Source organism: Somniosus microcephalus, chromosome 3 (assembly GCF_052327205.1).
Source record: "Somniosus microcephalus isolate GS21.2 chromosome 3, FLI_Smic_1.0, whole genome shotgun sequence".
NCBI classification, from domain to species: domain Eukaryota; kingdom Metazoa; phylum Chordata; class Chondrichthyes; order Squaliformes; family Somniosidae; genus Somniosus; species Somniosus microcephalus.
In genome coordinates, this window is record NC_140989.1 from 29,467,140 (window position 1) to 29,490,086 (window position 22,947).

At 48.9% G+C, this 22,947-nt stretch overlaps 1 protein-coding gene across 1 annotated transcript in view; it reads left to right on the forward strand.

Annotated features, from left to right (window-relative positions):
- The first annotated feature begins 5,724 nt into the window (after nucleotides 1-5,724).
- The window catches only part of kif26ba (kinesin family member 26Ba), an 891,296-nt gene continuing 874,073 nt past the window's right edge, over nucleotides 5,725-22,947 (forward strand). The window contains exons 1-2 of the mRNA XM_085979789.1: nucleotides 5,725-6,311; nucleotides 6,443-6,820. Coding sequence (XP_085835915.1) covers nucleotides 6,258-6,311; nucleotides 6,443-6,820 — 432 coding nt within the window. The 5' untranslated portion in view covers nucleotides 5,725-6,257. The remainder of the gene's footprint in view (nucleotides 6,312-6,442; nucleotides 6,821-22,947) is intronic.

The following is a 22,947-nucleotide window of genomic DNA, read 5'->3' on the forward strand; positions in this document are numbered from 1 at the left end:
GAATCTAACGATCTCGTGGTCTCCTTAGGGTCCAGGGTCCCAGTATGAAAAGCTATGGCCGGAACGGATTGCATTCTGTCGCAGCCTGGAAGCAAAATCATTATTTTTTGCAGGATGGGGAGACAGTATAGTCAGAGGTTCTTTCCCCTTGACCTTCAGATTTGGCCACCGACTTGGAAGAGAGAACTCATCTGTTCAGCTGCCAGGTCTTCCAATGTCCCAGTCCCTACACTCATTTTGCCCTAATTAATTTCACATCACTGGGGCTTTCAAAAGTCTTTTTATCAAAAGAAGCCCTTTGGGAAATCTCCATGTCTAACCAATGCTGGGATCAAAATCTAGATATCAGGTTTGAAAGAAAGACTGCGCGGAAGTATTTTTCCAGCTTGTCACTTTGCTGGTTGGGATGTCAGAAGGCTCCTCTGCTCCCAAAAGGGAACATTTTGGCACATAAGTAAGCTGGGAATGTTTTCTTCAGTTCGAACATCCAGATTGCAATCCAGATTGCAGGCCTGCCCTCTGAGATCCACGCAGATATCAGATTAATGCCAGCACAAATACATGTCATTGAAAAAAGGCAGCAGGCAATTGCAATCCCTGATTGTAATTAATATTGCCATTTATTTAATAGACAATTACATTATCTGGTGATAAGAAAAATAATTTTCGGTATTGCTGCATAGGGTAGATAGAGAGAAACTATATCCTCTGCTGGAGGGAGTCCAAAACAAGAGGGTATACTCGTAAAATTAGAGCTAGGCTGTTCATGCGTGACATCAGGAAAAAAGAAAGATTTGCATTTCTATAGCGCCTTTCGCGACCACCGGACGTCTCAAAGCACTTTACAGCCAATGAAGTACTTTTGAAGTGTAGTCACTGTTGTAATGTGGGAAACGCGACAGCCAATTTGCACACAGCAAGCTCCCACAAACAGCAATGTGATAATGACCAGATAATCTGTTTTTGTTATGTTGGTTGAGGGATAAATATTGGCCAGGACGCCGAGGATAACTCCCCTGCTCGTCTTCGAAATAGTGCCATGGGATCTTTTACGTCCACCTGAGAGAGCAGTTTAACATCTCATCTGAAAGACGGCACCTCCGACAGTGCAGCACTCCCTCAGCACTGCGCTGGAGTGTCAGCCTAGCTTTAGGTGCTGAAGTCTCTGGAGTGGGACTTGAACCCACAACCTTCTGACTCTGAGGCGAATGTGTTACCAACTGAGCCACAGCTGACACACTTCTTCACGGAAAGGGTAGTGGAACTCTGGAACTCTCTCCCCCAAAAAGCTGTTGAGGCTAGGGGGTCAATTGAAAATTTCAGAACTGAGATTGATAGACTTTTCGGGTCAGGCAGCATCTGTGGAGAGAGAAACAAAGTTAACGTTTCAGGTCGATGACCCTTCGTCAGAACTGGAAAAAGCACAGGAAATGAAACAGATTAAGCAAGTGCAGGGGGAGGGAAAGGAGGGAGGGGAGGAAAGAACAAAAGGAAAGAACAAAAGATCTGTGCTAGGATAGAAGGCAGGAGAGATTAAATGACAAAAGGGATGATGGTGCGAGGCAAAAGGAGATGGTAATGGGACAAAAGATGAGTCTAGAAGAGGTGTAAATGTGAAAAAATAGGGTCAGAGGTTATGGTCTGAAATTGTTGATCTTGATGTTGAGTCCAGAAGGTTGTAAAGTGGCTAATTGAAAGATGAGGTGCTGTTCCTCGAGCTTACGTTGAGCTTCGTTGGAACAGAGGCTGAGGACAGAGAGGTCAGAGTGGGAGTGGAGCGGTGAATTAAAGTGACAGCTCGGGGTCACGCTTACGGACTGAACGGAGGTGTTCCGCAAAGCCGTCACCCAATCTACGTTTGGTCTCTCCCATGTAGAGAAGACCGCATCGTGAGCAGCGAATACAGTATACTAAATTGCAAGAAGTCCAAAGCTGTGCGGGTTAGGTTGGTTGGCTATGATAAATTGACCCTTAGTGTTAGGGGGATTAAATACGTGGGGTTACGGGGATAGGGTGGGGTATGTGTTGATGTAGGGGTTACGGGGATCGGGTGGGATATGTGTCGGTGCAGGCTCGATGGGCCGAAATGGCCTCTATCTGCACTGTGGGGTTTCTGTGTGTGATTCTGTGTGTGAAGTACAAATAAATCGCTGTTTCACCTGGAAGGAATGGTTGCGGCCCTGGACAGTGGGAAGGAAGGAGGTAAAAGGGCAAGTGTTGCATCTCCTGTGCTTGCACGGGAAGGTGCTGTGGGAAGGGGAGGGGGTGTTCGGGGTGATCGAGGAATGGACCAGGGTGCCGCGGAGGGAGCAGTCCCTTCAGAATGCTGAAAAGGGAGGGGAAGATGTGTTTGGTGGTGGGATCACGTTGGAGGTGGCGGAAATGGCGGAGGATGATCCGTTGAATGTGGAGGCTGGTGGGGGGAAAGGTGAGGACAAGGGGAACCCTATCGTGGCTCTGGGAGGGAGGGGAAGGGGTGAGAGCACATCTTCCCCTCCCCTCCCCTCCCCTTTCAGCATTTTTTTTCACATGGCAGCTATTGATGATTCTGCCATTCTCATTTACACCTCTTCTAGACTTACCTTGTCCCATTACCATCTCCATTTGCTTTGTACTATCATCCCTTTTGTCATTTAATCTCTCCTGCCTTCCACCCTATCACAGACCGTCCCTTTTGTGCTTTCCTCCCCTCCCCCTTTCCCTGCACCTGCTTAAAACCTGTTACATCTCGAACCTTTTTCCAGTTCTGATGAAAGCTCATCGGCCTGAAACGTTGACTCTGTTTCTCTCTCCACAGATGCTGCCTGGCCTGCTGAGTGTTTCCAGCACTTTCTGTTATTTCAGATTTCCAGCCTCCGCAGTATTTTGCTTTTGTATCGATAGACTTTTGGTAGGTAAGGGTATTAAGGGATATGAAGCCAAGGCGGGTAAATGGAGTTAAGATACACATCAGCCATGCTCTAATTGAATGACGGACCAGGCTGGATGGCCTCCTCCTGTTCCTAAGTTCCGTAAAGCATCTGGATAAAGAGGACCTTTAGGGGACTTGGTAATGTAGTTGGGCATTGACCTGGCCCAATGCAACTTTCAGCCTCAAGAGTCGATACTGAAGACCCTCGGAACCAGACATCTGTAGATCGCTTTTCAAGTGACAAAAACTCAGATCATCCAGTTCCTTCGACAAACAAATGTACAATTATTTCCCAAAGCAACACTGGTTCTAATTTGGAAGTAAGGAGGGCAAACTCATTGATTCCACACAACCCAAGTGGTCTCTCCATCCTCGAGTCCCTTTAAACTGATGATGCCATCAATCCTCCCTAGAAACCAACAACTTCATTCTCACAAATAACAACAGAAAATGCTGGAAAAACTCAGCAGGTCAGGCAACATCCGTGGAGAGAAATTTGAGTTGACGTTTCGGGTTGGACCCTTCTTCAAAACTGGAAAGAAAAGAAACTAGATCGAAGGCAGGGCTGCGATCGGACAAAAGAATAAAAGAAACAAAAGAAGTAAAAGAGATTAGAAGCTAGACGAGATGGTAATAGGCTGGGATTGGGTGTAAAGTGTACTGGCAGGGCAAAAGATAGCTGCCAGGTGTGAGAGAGAAACAAAAGGAAAGGGGGGGGGGGGGGAAAGGAGTGGAACAATTACAAGAGAAAATGAAATGGGGGCCGAGCTTATGATCTGAAATTGTTGAACTCGATATTGAGTCCGGAAGGCTGCAGACTGCCTAATCGGAAGATGAGGTGCTGTTCCTCGAGTTTACGTTGAGCTTCCGTGGAACAATACAAGAGGCCAAGGACGGTGAGGTCCGAGTGGGAATGGAGCGGTGAATTAAAATGACAGGCGACCGGAAGCTCGAGGTCACCCTTACGGACTGAACGGAGGTGTTCCGCAAAGTGGTCACCCAATCTGCGTTTGGTCTCCCCAGTGTAGAGGAGACCACATCGTGAGCAGCGAATACAGTATACTAGATTGCGAGAAGTACATTCTCACATTTTTCCATCCCAAGAGACTTCCTTTGGGTCTGTTAAACCAAAAACTTTAATCATGTGGTTATACTAGATTGAGCTTGATTAATGATAATCTATAATGTACTGCAGCAACTCGCCAAGGCTTCTTCGGCAGAACCTCCTAAACCCATGACCTCTACCACCTAGAAGGACACAGGCAGCAGGCGCATGGGAACACCACCACCTCCAAGTTCCCCTCCAAGTTGACTTGGGAATATATTGCTGTTCCTTCATCGTCGCTGGGTCAAAATCCTGGAACTCCCTCCCTAACAGCACTGTGGGAGTACCTTCACCACACGGACTGCAGTGGTTCAAGACGGCGGCTCACCACCACCTTCTCAAGGGCAATTAGGGATGGGCAATAAATGCTGGCCTTGCCAGCGACGTCCACATCCCAGGAACAAATAAAAAAATAAGGTTTTCTTCACGCCTATTTCAAATTAATAAACTTTTGAAGAAATACATCTAATGATAAATCAGTTCTGCTCTGTAATTTTTGGTTTGATATTTACATTCACTGTGCTCAGAAAAGACAGGAGTTTTATTGCAATATAAAGAACATTTGATTTGTGCTTCATTACTTCTCCACTGAATGGAGAAATGGAAACGACAGAGGGCGCCAGTCTTTACTCTCCTCCCTTCCACTCTGCGCTTTCCAGCTCGGCTCCACTCTTCTGCTCAGCTACACTGTCAGAACCAGCCGAGTTGGGCATTTGCTTCCAGAAACCCGCACCGTAATAGTTTTAAACGAGCTCCTTTCCCGTTCGGTATATTTATTTGAAAAAAAACTTCTTTTATTGTCTATGATGTCTCAGTCTGATTCACTGATACACGCGTAACAGTTTGCAGCGCTCCGACTGTGTGTCAAAGCAGATCGCGAAGGGGGACAACTGGTCCGCATCACCCAACACAATTCCGCGCAAAATAGGAGAGCGAGAAAAAAATCAGTGCCTCTGGCTTCTAAGCATTCTTTTTGCAGATATACCTGGCATCTTAACATTGACAATTACCTTAACATTGACGATGCATTTTAACATCGACAATGCATTTTAACATCTTAACATTGACAATTACCTTAACATTGACGATGCATCTTAACATTGACAATTACCTTAACATTGACGATGCACCTTAACCCTGACAATGCATCTTAACATCTTAACATTGACAATGCATCTTAACATTGACAATGCATTTTAACATATTAACATTGACGATGCATCTTAACATTGACGATGCATCTTAACATTGCCAATGCATCTTAGACAATGTATCTTAACATTGACAATGCATCTTAGACAATGCATCTTAACATTGACAATGCATCTTAGACAATGCATCTTAACATTGACAATGCATCTTAGACAATGCATCTTAACATTGACAATGCATTTTAGCATTGACAATGCATCTTAGACAATGCACCTTAACAGTGACAATGCATCTTAACATTGACAAGGCATCTTAACATCTTAAATTGACAAGGCACAGTTTGACTGCGGTCTTATTTCTCTGCAAGGAATTCTTATGAGGTAAGGAGGTGTTTGGGGTGAATGTGGGATAGGGTGGGGAGAGGGCGAAGGCTGCCAATTGTTTTGAACCTCCCCCTACAACAACAAACCACCTCCCCACCACTGTCAGAACGACTGTGCATTTAAAGCCTTGGTTTCCGAGCCGAGCCGGCTCGCTGGTGCGCGGTCCGAGCCGAGCTGGGACAAGCCGAGCCGAGCCAGTCAGCTGTTGCGGTGCGCCGTATTGAGCCCAGCCCAGCCCAGCTCCGCCCACACGGCTGGCTCGCCGGAGTTTGGCACATTTTCATTTTAACCCGAGATTGCTTTGGTGTGGGGGAGGAGGAGGGCAAAAAAAAAAGCAGCCGATGCTGAAAAAGTGGCCAAGTTAAGCGCAGCGCCGCCGCCGGCACCCCTGAGTTCAGGGACTCAAAAGCTTGTGCAGCCTCCACTCAATCTGTGCAACCAGGGGCAGAGGGAGCAGTTGATTCTCTCTCTCGCTCTCTAAACAAAATGTAGCCCTGGACAGTCCTGCAATGAAGGGCAATGTGCGACTCGGGACAACAAATCCAGCAGCAATGATGTGCTGACAGGGCTGGTGAAGTTTTATTTTTTCCGCGGCAGTGATATTATTAGCTGTTTGTGGCTCTGGGTTGGTGCAGCGAGATTTTGGCTCCTCGTTGTGTGCAGAATCAATTCAGTAATAAAACAGGAGAGAGGAATTGTATTTAATATGAATTCTGTCTCTGGAAGCAAAGCTGGTTTTGCAAGGAATCGGAAGCATGTGGTGAGTGATTGATTGAATTAAAAAAAACTATTTTAGATATTGCAAATCGATTGTAAATGTGTAAGACAACTGCAGTTGGTACGAGTTGATTTTTATTTTTTCCAAATGTGTTGTCTTTTTTTCAAATCAAGGGGACGGCGGAGAGTTATTCGCCGACCAAACTGGCAACTTTCACCCCCGAGATCTGGTACAGGAAAGGGTTTCAGATGTGCGAGGATCCGCGGACTGCCAGCCGACCGGCCCCCGAGGGAGCGGGACCCGTCCCGGGTTCGGGCACCTCCTCGCCCGGCTCGTCTCTCGGCGGCTCGCCCGGCTCGGGCTCGGGCTCGGGCACCTCCTCGCCCGGCTCTGTGGCCGGATCGTCGCCGGGCTCCTCCTCGGGCACCGGCTCGCCCGGCTCCTGCGGCTCGGAGGATAAAGGGATTTGGTGCGAGAATTGCAACACCCGGCTGGTGGAACTCAAGAGGCAGGCGCTGAAGATGATGATCCCGGGGGCTTTTTCTAGCAAGGTATGTGTGTCTCTGTTTGTGTCTGTCTATGCGTGTGTCTGTGTGTGTGTCTGTCTCTGCGTCTGTCTCTGTGTTTGTGTGTGTGTGCCTGTCTATGTGCGTGTCTCTGCGTCTGTCTCTGTGTGTCTGTCTGTCTATGTGTGTGTCTCTGTCTGTCTCTGTGTGTCTCCGTGTGTGTGTGTCTACGTCTGTCTCTGTGTGTGTGTCTATCTATGTGTGTGTCTGTCTGTCTGACTCTATGTGTCTATATCTGTGTGTCTGTCTCTGTCTGTGTGTCTGTCTCTGCGTCTGTATCTGTGTCTGTGTGTCTATGTGTGTGTCTCTGCGTCTGTCTCTCTGTGTATCTGTGTGTGTCTGTGTGTGTATGTGTCTGAGTGTCTCTGTGTCTGTCTCTGTGTGTCTCTCTGTCTGTGTGTGTGTGTGTCTCTGTGTCTGTCTCTGTGTCTGTCTCTGCCTGTGTGTCTCTCTCTGTCTCTGTGTGTGTGTGTCTCTGTGTCTGTGTCTGTCTCTGCCTGTGTGTCTCTCTCTGTCTCTGTGTGTGTGTCTCTGTGTCTGTGTGTGTGTGTGAGGCTCGACACGTTTTACACTGTCACACAGCTCAGACCTCTCCTGCAGATCGAACCGTGCCGGAGTATTTAATACAGGTCGGGGGCTGAAGGTTAGCCGGAGATGGGAGTTGGGTGGTGGTGGGGGGCTAGCGATAGTATTTTATCGATCATAAGATTGTAATCGATTCGATTCTCCGCTTCTATATATATGAAAAGTGTTTAGCTCCGAGAAAGACATCCATTAGAACCGGATCATTAAGAATGTCACTTCATATGGGAGATTCCCCTTCACTGTAAAAATGATATAATATTTATGTGCTCAATATGTGTGTGTGTGTGCTGGAATGTTAATGATTTTTGCAAATGCTAGCAGGTCAAAAATCTTGAAGTGGCAACATAAATGATTGAAATTCCTCCCACTCTAGGTATATATTCGGGTCTATCTTCGCTGCTGAGCTGACTGACGGGAATTTAGTAGTAGTAATAAATATATTTAATATATAAATGCAAAAAACATTAAAAAGTCCCACCGCCGCGAACAGCAGCAGCAGCAGTCAGTCAGTCATTGAGTATGTGCTGGTTCCTCACTGGTCTGAACCATTTTACACTCCAGGTTTGGAAGGCAAAGCAAAATCTGTGTGTGCGATTTAAACGAGGCAGCGTAAAGGTTGGGGCGATTAGGAAAAAGTGGGTGCGCATTTAGAAGAGTACGCGCGTGTATTTGATGTTCGTACATTGGTGAATGATCTATCGCCGCTGCTTCAGTGGCCCGCCCGGGGCTGTGGGCAAGATTCGGTCTGTTACCGGGGGGCAGGGGGAATGGCACAGACCGAGCGAGAGCTGTACACGGTTAAAAGCTCCCTCTCTCTCCCTTTTCAACAGTGGGCACTGACTGCAGCGAGCAGCGAGCGGATCACCGGGCAAGCGATGCCTTCATTCATTCATTCATTCACTCACTCCTACTGGCGCAGTACCTGATGCTTGCTCGCTGCAGATCTTTTGCCCAATCCCAGCGGTTTTATGTTGCGCTCCAGACAGTTAACAATCACATCAGATGGGGGTGAGGGAGGGAGAGGGGAGGGGGGCACTCTAACTCTTTTCCCCATTAACCCTGTCGCCCCCCCCCCCCCCTCTCCCCCCTCCGGTCGAATCCACATTCACTCAGGTGGCAGAGGGCGAATATTGAACAGAAACACATGTTTTGCCCCCATCCTTAACACCAAATAGGAGATTATTTGCACAGTGAAGACGAGAACGGTCAACCTGCACCAGTTGGGGTGATTCCAGATCAGATATTCCTATATTATACATATATACAAGGTTAAAGGGGCTGGATTCATTATGAACTGACAATCTGTATTGAATTAAAGCGATCTGTCGTATTTATAATTCGTTCATTTTATTGAATGTAACATATGTATAATAATGGATAATATATGTTGAAGGGAAGAGGCGAGTCATGCTTTTCTGAATTCATACACTATTCACACACATCCCACTCCTTTCCCCTATAGCCCTGCAATTTAAGTATTTATCCAATTCCCCTTTGAAAGTTACTATTGAATCTGCCTTTCAGGCAGTGCATTCCCGATCGCAAAAAACTGGCTGCGTTAACACAAAATCTCATCTCCCCCCCTGGTGCTTTTGTCAATTATTTTCAAGCTGTGTCCTCTGGTAACCGTCACCCTCCAGCCAGTGGAAGCAGTTTCTCCCGATCGACACTATCAGAACCCCCTCCTCGGTTCGAGAACACGCTGCGTGCACATATACTGGCGGCACAGAGAGGAGGCGAGCTGATGGGGGAAATCGCACAGCACATGATCAGTGTAGCAATGCTAATCCCTGGGGACCCACTTACACTCTATCTGCAAAGTGACTCGTGGCAAGGGGCCGAGCCTGGTTAACTGGCTGTCTGGGATGGTGCTGCTGACGGAGGTGTTAATAATTCTTCCCGGGGGGTGAGGGGAAGGCACGGGGGGGAGGGAGCGGGGCATTAACCAGATCGCCCCGGCCAGGTGTCTGTAGACAGAAGCCAGGTATTTGAAGACGAGTCTTGCCCATGTCACAAAGGGGAATGAATGGAAGGGCACCCTGTGTGATTCCTCATCCATTGTCGGCCCGATGGTGCTAGAGTCCAGCTGCTTATTACCTTGTTGGTGACACCGAGGCACTGCACATTATATCTGAACTAATTGACTCATAAACCTCCCATTGCTTCCCGAAGACAGGCTGACCAGAAGGGCGGCATTTGACCAGCATTCTGAAACCTGGATCTCTCAGCCCCGCAGCCACCCTGTGAATTGGCTCAGAATCACAGGGAAGGGAGGGTTCAGTGTTAGGACACACAACCTCCAGGTGTCTAAAATCTAAATAGCAGAGGTTCTTTTGGCAGGGGAACCCGGACATCTAAGTAGGAACCGCGGAAATGAACCGGCGACCAGGTTTACGAAGCGGACCTCTTAGATTTATGTCAATGAAATGATGGCGAGAGGTTTTTGATCATTGATTTAAAACTCAGTCGAAATACTGTGTGTGTGTGTGAATCTGGGCTCCAGGTTAGAGAAGCGGCTCTCTGATCAGCTATTCGACCATGAAATCCCGCCCCCCTCCCCCGGACAGGGAGATGAAACTGATCAGAGGTTCGCCTCGCCAACACTGACCTCAAGGCGATGGGCAATAACTTTTGAATACCTTCCTCTTTAAAAGGTATCCGGCCCATTTTAACTTGCACACAATAAAGCTTTATTTCGGGACTCTTCTTTCCTGCTCCCTTTTATAACCACACAAGCAATAATGAAATACTGACATTTCCGTGGGGGGCGCAGTTTCCTTGTCCAGCGGCACAACCTCAGATCATAAACATTTAAGCACGGTGAGAGAGATTGTGGGAACATAAGCAGCACCTGGACAGAAGGAACTAGATTTTATAGCCAGCTGAAATCTCAAGTCTGGGGAATGTGTGTGTGAGAGTGCGTGTGTCTGTGTTTCTGTCTGAGTGTGTGTCTGTGAGTGTGTGTCTGTGTGAGTGTGTGTGAGAGAGTGCGTGTGTCTGTTTCTGTCTGAGTGTGTGTCTGTGTGTGTGAGTGTGTGTCTATGTGAGTGTGTGTGTGAGAGTGCATGTGCCTGTTTCTCTCTGAGTGTGTGTCTGTATGTGAGTGTGTGTGAGAGAGTGCGTGTGTCTGTGTTTCTGTCTGAGTGTGTCTGTGTGTGTGACAGTGTGTGTGTTTCTGTCTGAGTGTGTGTCTATGTGAGTGTGTGAGAGTGCATGTCTGTTTCTGTCTGAGTGTGTGTCTGTATGTGAGTGTGTGAGAGTGCGTGTGTCTGTGTTTCTGTCTGAGTGTTTGTGTGTCTGTATGTCTGTGTGTGAGTGTGTGTGTCTATGAGTGTGTGTGTGAGTGCGTGTGTCTGTGTTTCTGTCTGTGTGTGTGTGTGTCTGAGTGTGTGTGTCTGTATGAGTGTGTATGTGTGTTTTGTGTGTGTGTTTGTATGTATGTGTTTGTATGTGTCTATGTGTTTGTGTGTGTGTCTGTATGTATGTGTGTGTGTGTCTGTCTGTCTGTGTCTGTATGTATATGTATGTGTGTGTGCTTAAAGCTGGGTTTTCCCTTTCCCTGGTTTACACAATCTTCTTTATATCTTTAGTGCAGATGCAGTATGCACGGGCTATTCCTCGCAGTCTGTGGATGTGCATTTCTCTCAGTCCCAGTGCAGTGTTCCCTTATCTGGGTCTCTTCCCAGTGCTGTAACCACATTTAGCAACACATTAATATTGGAGCGACTGTCCTATTTTGTTGCATTGTGTTCCTTAATCACCTGTGTGACATAGACATTGCTAAAATGCAAGGGGATTCTTTGTCCTTGGAAGTGAACGGAACACTTTCAAGCCACTTATTGTACTGTCATGAGAGGGGACGGTATTAAGTGGAATATTGTACCTGTAGTAGGTAGATTTATTGAAAAGCAGTTGACGTGGGTCTGACAAAGGGGTTCCCTCACCTGAGTACAGTAATTGCAGTTTAAAATAAATTGATTCTGGTGAAATATTCGGGCAGTTTTTCTAATATTTTCTGCTTGGAACAATATCAGGTCGTGTTCTGCACCCACTGGCTAGTGCTTGATGTCACGGTGTTAATTCCTTTGACTTTTATTTAACTGTAATTGCCAAGGGAGTTGCTTTCTGATTAACATTGCTCGTTATAACCTTGTGATCGCCTTCATAGCATTTGCACTTGTAAAATCTGCTCTGAACGTTAGTTGGTTCAAAAGAGGGGGGCCAGTTGTTTTGTTAAGAAAACCCACAGCTCTGTGCTCTTCGTTGGTCGGGAGTGTTGCACCCCCCCCCCCCGCCCCCAGTACCTCGGCTTACAGCGCGAGCTTCCCCCGACCCAGTCAAGTTCCAGGAGCTGCCTTGTCACGCAGACCTGCCCAAGAGCAGGCCCTGCCTGGAATCGGGGCCTTTGCCCAGTCTTTGGCCGGGGCGGTATGTGATAGCAGAGGGTTGGTTCAATCGGGCATCTCCACCGCCAATTGCAGCAAGAATGGCCACTGCCAACTGCTCAGAACGTGGCATCGGTGGAGATGGCCAAGTACGATGGCACTGCCGACAGCCTGGCAATCTTTCATGCGGGCAGTGAATCGATAGCTGCAGCACTGTGGGATTCAGTTACTCCTGACACGTTACTGGGATACTTAACCCTTTGTTACCCATGGTTTGTAAAATAAAAAAACGGTTGTGTTTTTGTACTGTCATAACTATTTTCCTAATGACATGTCAATGGATAAGGGATCAGGAGCAGAATTCCTGGCTGGTTGGGATTTGTGCCTGGGGTTCGGATGCCTTATTAAAGTGACCGCCCCCCCTCCTTCCCTCCACCCCACCCCACCCCACCCCATGGATCAAGCATTGAACTTGGGACCTGGTTTTATATGGCTCAGTACCACACCAGCTGGTGCCTTTAAACACGGAGCTGGGGGAGGGGCACGCATTCTTACAGCGAGACGCTCTAGTGAAGCAAGAGGCCTTAAGGTCATTTTATGTTTTGGAGTGTTGGAGGAACATTGCTTAGTTGGAGACTCACTACCTCTGAGCAGAGCATTCCCCTTTTGACTCTACATGCCACACACAGGCCCTTATTGGGCCGGTTGGAGGGCCAGCAGGGAGTAGCCCCACCTTCTCTCTGCCTCTGACCTCCACTGCCATGAAAACGTGGGCCTCAGACTCCCTGGGAGGCTGTGTGTGCACTGTGTGCAGGCAGCAGTGGTCGTGTCGCCCTAGCTGGGTCAAGATAGGTGCCAGCCATGGCTCAGCGAGTAGCACTCTCGCCTTTGAGTTAGAAATTTGTGGGTTCAAATCCCCCTCCAGAGACTTGAGTACAAAATCCAGGCCGACACTCCGATGCAGCACTGAGGGAGCGCTGCACTGTTGGGAGGTGCCATCTTTCGGATGAGAAGTGAATCCAAGGTGCTCTCTCACGTGTGGATGTGAAAGATCCCATGGCACTATTTTGAAGAAGAGCAGGGGAGATCTGGTCAACGTTAATCCCTCAACCAACATCAAAAAAGGACCCAGAATATCAGGTCATTATCACATTGAGACGTTAAACCGAGGCCCCATCTGCTCTTTGAGGTGGACGTAAAAGATCCCACGGCACTATTTCGAAGAAGAGCAGGGGAGTTATCCCCGGTGTCCTGGACCAATATTTATCCCTCAACCAACATAACAAAAACAGATTATCTGGTTACTATCACATTGCTGTTTGTGGGAGCTTGCTGTGCGCAAAATGGCTGCTGCGTTTCCCACATTACAACAGTGACCACACTTCAAAAAGTACTTCATTGGCTGTAAAGCGCTTTGAGACGTCCGGTGGTTGTGAAAGGCGCTATATAAATGCAAGCCTTTCTTTTCATTGCTCTTGGTGGGAGCTTGCTGTGCGTAAATTGGTTGCCATGTTTCCTACATTATAGCAGTGACCACACTTCAAAAAGTACTTTGTTGGCTTTGTAAAGCGCTTTGGGATGTTCTGAGGTCGTGAAGGGCGCTATATGAATGCAAGTCCTTTCTTTCTAAAAAGCAGCATTGTAATTGCGAGCTGGGCTGAAGAACAATCAGAGGGAGCAACAACGGGAGATCACGGATGGGGACTTCATTGGAAAAAATAGCAACAAAGTGGACTAATTTTTAATGACTGCCAAATGCTTCAGCAGGTTAGCATGGAGCCGATTAGAGAGCGGACCAGATGTCCTGCAAGGTTAAACAGATTTTCCAAGGGGTGGGGAGAGGGGGGGGAAATGCACAAATGTAAATATTTGGTTCAGCAAGCAGATGGCAGCGGCTTGCTAGAGGCTTGATGCTCTTGTTATTTTGCCAGTGGTGCTGCTGGTCAGTTCTGATCTCGGGTTTCAGGCATTAAGCTGGGCCCACAGCTTTTATGGCAGGTCAAAGCAGCTCATAAACTGAGACACACAATTAAAATAGCATCCACCAGTAATGACCCGCTCACCGGTGGGGGGGGGGGGATGGTCACCAGTTGCAGTGATCTGAGTGATATATTGATAAGGGTTTCTGTAGTCTGAATACATAAAACTCTACGCTGCACTGGTAATGTGCTTTGTCCTTATTTTTGCTGCTAGTTTCATTTTTCTTCCCGCCCGTTCCCCCGTCTTGCCAAAAGTCCAATTGATTCCATGTAAATTCCGGAATCAAACGCACCATCTGCTAATTAGATTATATAGAACTCCAGTGTTCAAAGCCAACCGCATAGAGTTCCAGGCGTAACACTTCAATATACCAGTCTTTATATGTCAGTTGTGGCTCAGTGGGCAGCACCCTCGCCTCTGAGTCAGAAGCTTGTGGGTTCAGGTCCCACTCCAGAGACTTGAGCACAAAAATCTGCGCTGACACTCCAGTGCAGTGCTGAGGGGGTGCTGCACTGTCGGAGGTGCCGTCTTTCAAATGAGACGTTAAACCGAGGCCCCGTCTTCTCTCTCAGGTGGACGTAAAAGATCCCCCGGCACTATTTCGAAGTAGAGCAGGGGAGATATCCCCAATGTCCTGGCCAATATTTATCCCTCAATCAACGTAACAAAAACAGATTATCTGGTCATTATCACACTGCTGTTTGTGGGATCTTGCTGTGTGCAAATTGGCTGCTACATTACAACAGTGACTACACTTCAAAAAGTACTTCATTGGCTGTAAAGCGCTTTGGGATGCCCAGTGGTCGTGAAAGGCGCTTTATAAATGCAAGTCTTTTCTTTTTGCTCAGTGGGTAAGTGCGTCCTCAGCGTGGAACTGAGTTGCAACGATCATTAAGATACCAGATTCGAGTCCTATTACAGGCTGAGCTGTCTGATCTCAGCCATGACATTTGAGGGGATGCTATAACTAACCTCATTGCCATTGGGCTGGGGAGAGCAGAAAAGAAGCCAGGGTTCAGTCCAAAGATGTGCGGGTTAGTTTGATTGGCTATGATAAATTGACCCTTAGTGTTAGGGGGATTAAATACGTGGGGTTACGGGGATAGGGTGGGATATGTGTCGGTGCAGGCTCGATGGGCCGAAATGGCCTCTATCTGCATTGTGGGGTTTCTGTGATTCTGTGATTCCTGATCCTGAATCATCACCCAGTGAGTCCTGTTGGAAAATGTGCAAATGTTGGTAATGATTCTGCCACCTTTTACTTGTCACATTACCATCCTCTTTTGCCTTTGCACCATCATCCCTTTTGACATTTAATCTCTCCTGCCTTCCACCCTATCGCAGACCTTCCCTTTTGTTCTTTCCTCCCCTCCCCTCCTTTCCCTGCCTCTGCACCTGCTTAAAACCTGTTACATCTCCAACTTTTTCCAGTTCTGATGAAAGGTCACAGGCCTGAAACGTTAACTCTGTTTCTCTCTCCACGGATGCTGCCTGGCCTGCTGAGTATTTCCAGCATTTTCTATTTTTATTTCAGATTTCCAGCATCCGCAGTATTTTGCTTTTGTGCAAGTGTAGATGTCGGTTGCGATCAATGGTCCCCCTCATTTCTTTTTGGGTGCGCGGTCCCTTTAAGGGGCTGCGCGGCCCATTCAAAATTTCGCGCATGCGCGAAGTCTTGCATTGAAAAGCCAGTGAACGGCCTGCGCGGGACCTCCAGACAGCTGTGCGGCTGCGCAGCTTAGCGGGAAGGTTGGTTGCGATGCCCGCTTATGAGTGAATAGCGTGGTTAAAAATGGATGCCTGGGTGAGGTACTGGAGGCCTGCTGGTATGTGTGGAACCGTACCCCAGTGATGCACCAATTCCTTCTGCAGTACAGTGGAGAAAATACTAATGCTTGCATTTATCCAGTGCTTTTGACTTCGTGAAGTGCGGTGACTGTTAGAACATAACATAAGAACATAAGAAGTAGGAGCAGGAATAGGCCATACGGCCCCTCGGGCCTGCTCCGCCATTCAATAGGATCATGGCTGATCCGAACCTAGACTCACGTCCACTTCCCTGCCCGCTCCCCGTAACCCCTAATTCCCTTATCAGCTAGGAAACTGTCTATCTCCGTTTTAAATTTATTTAATGTCGCAGCTTCCACAGCTCTCTGAGGTAGCAAATTCCATAGATTTACTACCCTCTGAGTGAAGAAGTTTCTCCTCATCTCAGTTTTGAAAGGGCAGCCCCTTATTCTAAGATTATGCCCCCTAGTTCTAGTCTCACCCATCAGTGGAAACATCCTCCCCGCATCCACCCGATCAAGCCCCCTCACAATCTTATATGTTTCCATAAGATCGCCTCTCATTCTTCTGAATTCCAATGAGTAGAGGCCCAACCTACTCAACCTTTCCTCATAAGTCAACCCCCTCATCGTTGCTATGTTAGAAAGCGCTACACGTTACCACGGCAACAAGATCCCACAAACAGCAGTGAGATGAATGACAAGGACAGCTGCTTTGTTTTGGTGGTTTTGGTTGAGGAAGTAATGTTGGCCAGGGCATAGGGTGAACTCCCTGCTCCTCTTCATTTAGTGCCTCGCTCCTCCTTTAAGATGCTCCTTAAAACCTACCTCTTCACCTGTCCTAATATCTCCTCCTGTGGCTCGGGGTCAGATTTGGTTTGATAACGCTCCAGAGAAACGCTAAAGTCGCGATATAAATGCAAGTTGTTGTTGCATGAGGCATTTAATATCCACCTGAATCAGCGCAGTAGGCAGATCAGACTTTGGTTGAATGTATCATCCAAAGGACAGCACATTCGTAGGAGGTTATCTCCGTAACCTCCTCCAGTCCTCTGAGAACTGTGCGCTCCTCCAATTCTGGCCTCTTGTGCCTCACCCACTTCCTTTGCCTGATCATTGGCAGTCGTGCCTTCAACCATCCAGGCCCTAAGCTCTACAATTATTTCCCCAAACCTCTTCACCCCTCACGCTCTCCTCCTTTAAGACATTGCTTAAAACCTACCTCTTTGACCAAGCTTTTGGTCATCTGTCCTAATATCTCCTTATGTGGCTCGGAGTCAAATTTTGTTTGTTAACGCCCCTGTGAAGTGCCTTGGGACGTTTTACTACATTAAAGGCGCTATATAAATGCAAGTTGTTGTTGTTTGATGACGCATGAAATAATGCATTGTTAGTCAATGACATTTCTTTACAAACCACTATTGACGGATTTGTATTATTAATTGTATTGATGCTTTTGAAAAGACAATTCATCGTGTGCCTACACATTTTCTGGGGATAAACATGGTACTGCTCATTAAGTTGTCATTTATGATGCAGGCCCACGTTTTCTGCATTTACCCATCCTTTCAAAAGGAGACTGGATAGGCACTTGCGGGAAATAAACTTGCAGGGCTACGGGGATAGAGCGGGGGAATGGGACTGACTGGATTGCTCTACAGAGAGCCGGCACGGACTCGATGGGCCGAATGGCCTCCTTCTGTGCCCCGATGACTCTGTGACTGATCATGTTCTGCTCCTATCGGAAAGGCCCGGGTATCCTGCTACTTCCCGCTTGTTCATGCTTTTAATTTTTGACTGTCTGCGTTGTAGTCATTTCTTGGCAACGTTAAAGGAACTATATAAATGCAAAATAAAAACAGAAAATGCTGGAGAAACTCAGCAGGTCAGGCAGCATCTGTGAAGAGAGAAACAGAGTTAACGTTTCAGGTCAATGACCTTTCGTCAGAACTGGAAAAAAGCAGGAAATGGAACAGATTTTTAAGCAAGTTTAGGGGCTGGGAAAGGGGGGAGGGGATGAAAGAACAAAAGGGAAGGTCTGTGATAGGATAGAAGGCGGAAGAGATTAAGAGACATTAAGAGATATTCAAGGCAAAAGAAGATGGTAATGGGACAGGTTAAGAAACAAAGGATGGCCCCAGTCGCTCCCTCTCTCTCTTCCCCCCAGTTGCTCTCTCTCTCTTCCCCCCAGTCGCTCTCTCTCTCTCTTCCCCCCAGTCGCTCCCTCTCTCTCTTCCCCCCAGTCGCTCCCTCTCTCTCTTCCCCCCAGTCGCTCTCTCTCTTCCCCCCAGTCGCTCCCTCTCTCTCTTCCCCCCAGTCGCTCCCTCTCTCTCTTCCCCCCAGTCGCTCCCTCTCTCTCTTCCCCCCAGTCGCTCGCTCGCTCTCTCTCTTCCCCCCAGTCGCTCTCTCTCTCTCTTCCCCCCAGTCGGCCCCTCTCTTCCCCCCAGTCGCTCTCTCTCTCTTCCCCCCAGTCGCTCCCTCTCTCTCTTCCCCCCAGTCGCTCCCTCTCTCTCTTCCCCCCAGTCGCTCCCTCTCTCTCTTCCCCCCAGTCGCTCCCTCTCTCTCTTCCCCCCAGTCGCTCCCTCTCTCTCTTCCCCCCAGTTGCTCCCTCTCTCTCTTCCCCCCAGTTGCTCCCTCTCTCTTCCCCCCAGTCGCTCCCTCTCTCTCTTCCCCCCAGTCGCTCCCTCTCTCTCTTCCCCCCAGTTGCTCCCTCTCTCTCTTCCCCCCAGTCGCTCCCTCTCTCTCTTCCCCCCGTCGCTCCCTCTCTCTCTTCCCCCCAGTCGCTCCCTCTCTCTCTTCCCCCCAGTCGCTCTCTCTCTCTCTTCCCCCCAGTCGCTCCCTCTCTCTCTTCCTCCCAGTCGCTCCCTCTCTCTCTTTCCCCCAGTCGCTCCCTCTCTCTCTTCCCCCCAGTCGCTCCCTCTCTCTCTTCCCCCCAGTCGCTCCCTCTCTTCCAATAACAACATGCCCTCAAAAAAGCCTCGGCACCGCCGGGCACCCCCAGCTAGTCTATATATATAAAACGGTCCGTCTGTCTTTCCGTCTGTCTTTCTGTCTGTCTTTCCGTCTTTCTCTCTGTCTGTCCGGCTATACAATCAAAAGTTATAGAGCGTACCTACACACATGTTCTATCAAACGAAAGCTTATCATTAGGGGAGTCTAATAGGCGTATTTACTTTTTGGTCAGACAAAAATTTTACAGACAGTAGACAAAAAAGGTTCAAAAAACGGCAACATTCCGCTCATTAGCGTTGAGTGACGTGATGGTTGACCAATCGTACAGGGGATTAACCTGATGGTTAACCAATCGGTGCGTCACAGGGGGCGTTTCATTGCGTGTGTGGGCGGGCCTAATCCTTCTGAGCTGAGGTGAGTGGCCGCCATCTTGATTCCTAACGATTCATTTATTTTTCCCACTTTCTGCGTGTTTATTTTCAAATCTAGATTTCCAGCGAAAAAAAAGTTGCTTTTAAAACATAATTAAATTGTTTTTAAAAAAAGTTAATTAATTTGTCAATATTTTCTCTAACCTTATTAATTTTCCTACCTTTCACCCTTTTTTTCCCCTCTTGACTCGCTACCTCCACCGGGCGCCGCAACCTTCCAGGGTTACCCCGCCTGCAGGCCTCGAAGCCTCAGCCTCTCCTCCCCAGCCACGCCCGAGCTAGGCACCTCCCGTCCTGCTCAACAAGCGGCCCGCGATCGCCACCATCTTTGTAAAGGCTGGCGGGGCGGGCCTGAGCCAAGCGTAGCCACCACCGCCATCTTTGTAAAGGCTGGTGGGGTGGTACAGAGCTCCGCGGAGCCATCGCCGGCGCTGGGCTCGGGTGCTTTGTGGCCTGCGGCCGAACGGCGGCTGCGGAGCTCGGGCTGCCCGGGGCGCTGGGCTCGGCTGGGCCATGTCAGTGCGGGTGCCCGAGGCCGCGGGGCCTAGCCTTCTCCAACCACCGGCAGCACAACTCTCAACACTGGCAGAGGGGAGAGGGTCTGCTGGCTCCCCCCTCCCTTTCCCCCCCTTCCCCCCTCCTTCCCCCACACCCCCCCTTCCCTTCCTCCCTTCCTTCCCCTTCTTCCCCCCTCCCCCCTTCCCCCCTTTCCCTTCCCCCTTCCCTTCCCCCTTCCCTTCCCCCCTTCCCTTTCCCCCACCCCTTTCCCCTCCACCCCTTTCCCCCCACCCCTTTCCCCTTTCTCTCCTTCCCGCTCTCTCTCCTTCCCTCTCTGTCTCTCTCCTTCCCTCTGTCTCTCTCCCTCTTTCTCCCTCTCTCTGTCTCTCTCTCACTCCCTCTCTCTCCTTCGCTCTCTGTCTCTCTCTCCTTCCCTCTCTCTCTCCTTCCCTCTCTCTCTCCTTCCCTCTCTCTCTCTCTCTCCTTCCCCCCCTCTCTCTCTCCTTCCCCCCTCTCTCTCTCCTTCCCCCCCTCTCTCCTTCCCCGCCTCTCTCTGTCTGGCACAGGGTTCTTGAGTTCCCTCGGCACCGCCGGGCACTCCAGCTAGTATACGATATATGATATACGATATCTATATACGATAAGGGCCAAGGTTATGATATGAAATTGTTGAACTCTATGTTGAGTCCGGCAGGCTGTAAAGTGCTTAATCGAAAGATGAGGTGCTGTTCCTCGAGCTTACGCTGAGCTTCCGTGGAACAATGCAAGAGCCCGAGTACAGTGAGGTCTGAGTGGGAATGGAGCGGAGAATTAAAGTGACAGGCGACCGGAAGCTTGGGGTCCCCCTTACGGATTGAACGGAGGTGTTCTGCAAAGCGGTCACCCAATCTGCGTTTGGTCTCCCCAATGTAGAGGAGACCACATCGTGAGCAGCGAATACAGTATACTAGATTGCAAGAAGTACAAATAAATTGCTGTTTCACCTGGATGCAAGTTATTGTTGAATTGCTGGATTGTCGTCCTTGATTATACTCTCCAGTCCTGCCATGAGGTTTGAACCCAGAGGCAAAAGCAGTACCAGCTGAGCCAAGTTGATGCAAATTGGAGGATTAAAACAAACGCCAATATGTAATGCTGATCTGAGGCTGAAACTCTTCTTTGATTAGCACATTGCATGCAGTCTTTAATTGGTGCATACCTTTTTATTCAATTATAGTTTAGGTGATTACATGTTCTACAATCCTATGTATTGTTCTTGTACATTAGCTTGTCTTCATTTTTAAAGATTAGTTTCTAGAAATTCTGTTTCTTGGCAAAGTAGCTCTACAGAGACTTGAGCATAAAATTTCAGCGGACGTTAAACCGAGGCCCCGCCTGCCCTCTCGGGTGGACGTAAAAGATCCCGTGGCACTATTTCGAAGAAGAGCAGGGGATTTCTGGTCAAATTATGTTTAGCCGCAATTATAATCCTGCCCTGGAGTAATACAGCGTCGAGCCTCTAGAGGGAGCTCATTTGGAAAATCCAGTTTTGGTTGGTGTTGAAAATGTTTGAAAGAAAATGGCTGCATGGAAGTTATTCTGTAATATTTTTGCATGTAGTTCAGTAAGCGGAGCCCTAGATATTGCAGGTCCATATAATCCAGTTTACAGGTCCCTATAATCTAGCTCCTTGTATGTCAGAGCAGTTTGTGTGATGAAATATTCCATTCATCACTGCCTGTGACTGTGGTCGGTTTCAGTTTCATTTCCCTTCCCCCAGTTCCGTTTCCTCACCATTGTATTGTATATTGGAATGTGTTGTGTGTAGGGCTCCGCCCATACCTGGCCCCTATGTAAGCAAGCTCAGTCTGGCCTCATATCCAGTACTGCAGCCCTCCGGATGGAAGATATCTCTCTCCACTACGTGTTACCTTCTAAGTTAATAAAAGCCTTGTTTTGTTTCGCTAACATCGAGTCTCGGAATTATTGAGGCACATCAATTTTATTAACTTATTTTTCAACACAATGGATCAACTCCTGAAACCCGAACGTTTGGATTTGGATCAGCATGCTCCGGACGCATCAGCACGCTTCGGACACTGGTTTATGTGTATGGAATTCTTCCTGGACAATTCCGCAGCCGTCAAAGACGCTACGGACGCTGCGAGTATGAAACTCGGAATTCTGCGGAATTGGGTAAGCCACCGGGTTTACCCCCTCATCCAAGACGCCGACACGTACCTGGCCGCCTGCGACATCTTAAAGGCGCATTACCAGCAGCCTACGAATGAGGTGTATGCTAGGCATCTGCTCGCTACTCGCGCACAGCGACCTGGGGAATCGGTGGAGGAGTTCCTAGGCACCCTGAAAATGCTTGGCAAAGACTGCAAGTGCCGAGATGTAAAAGCCGCAGTGTACACTGACGAGCTTGTTCGCGATGCCTTTATCACAGGCCTCAGCTCCACTTACATCCGGCAAAGACTGCTGGAAAAAACGGGATTGGACCTGAAACAGGCTGCGGACACCGCGCGATCCCTGGATGTGGCCCAGAGAAACTCGGACGCCTACTCTTCAGCCCGCGCCGTCCACGCCGCCACGTGTGCACCAAGGGCGTCGCCATCTTGGAAGGCATCTTCCCCGCCCGGCAGCCCGACACCGTCGGGGCCCCGCTCTCCCCCCAGAAGCCCTACGACAGCCGCGACGTGTCGGGGACCCAACTGCTACTTCTGCGGGCAGCCAAAGCACACCAGAAACCTGTGCCCGGCGAAAGGCACCACCTGCTTTAAGTGCGGTAAGAAGGGGCACTTCGGGAAGGTGTGCAGAGGGAACCCCGCCGGAAAACCAACCGCCGGAAAACCCGCCACCGCCGCGTGCGCACCGTGGGAGCGGCCATCTTGGACGCCATCTTGCCCGACCTCGTGGGGTCCGCCATCTTATGAGCAGACAGCGTGGACGCCATCTTGTCTCGATCAGGGCCCTACAGTGGCATCAGTCACAGTGGACCAGACCAGGCCGCACCCGCTATCCAAATCAATGGTGGACATCGAGGTAAACGGGTGCAGGGTTAAATGTTTAATTGACAGTGGAAGCATGGAGAGTTTTATCCACCCTGAACTGGCACAACAACTCTCCCTAAAGGTGGTCCCTACTCAGGGTACCATCTCTATGGCTGATAAAACCCAGACATCGACCATTCTGGGTTACTGCACGGTACAATTGTCCGTTAACGGAACTGTATATGATAATTTTAAAGTATTAATCATGAAGAATCTATGTGCGAGCGTGATCTTGGGCCTGGATTTCCAGTGCAACCACCAAAGCATCACGCTCAAGTACGGTGGGTCCCAGCCGCCCCTCACAGTGTGCGGTCTGGCTACCCTGAAGGTAAAGCCGCCTTCGCTATTCGCGAACCTTACCCCTAACTGCCGGCCAATAGCGACCAAAAGCAGGAGGTACAGCTGGGAGGACAGGCGGTTTATCGCGACCGAGGTAGACAGGCTCCTAAAAGAGCGCAT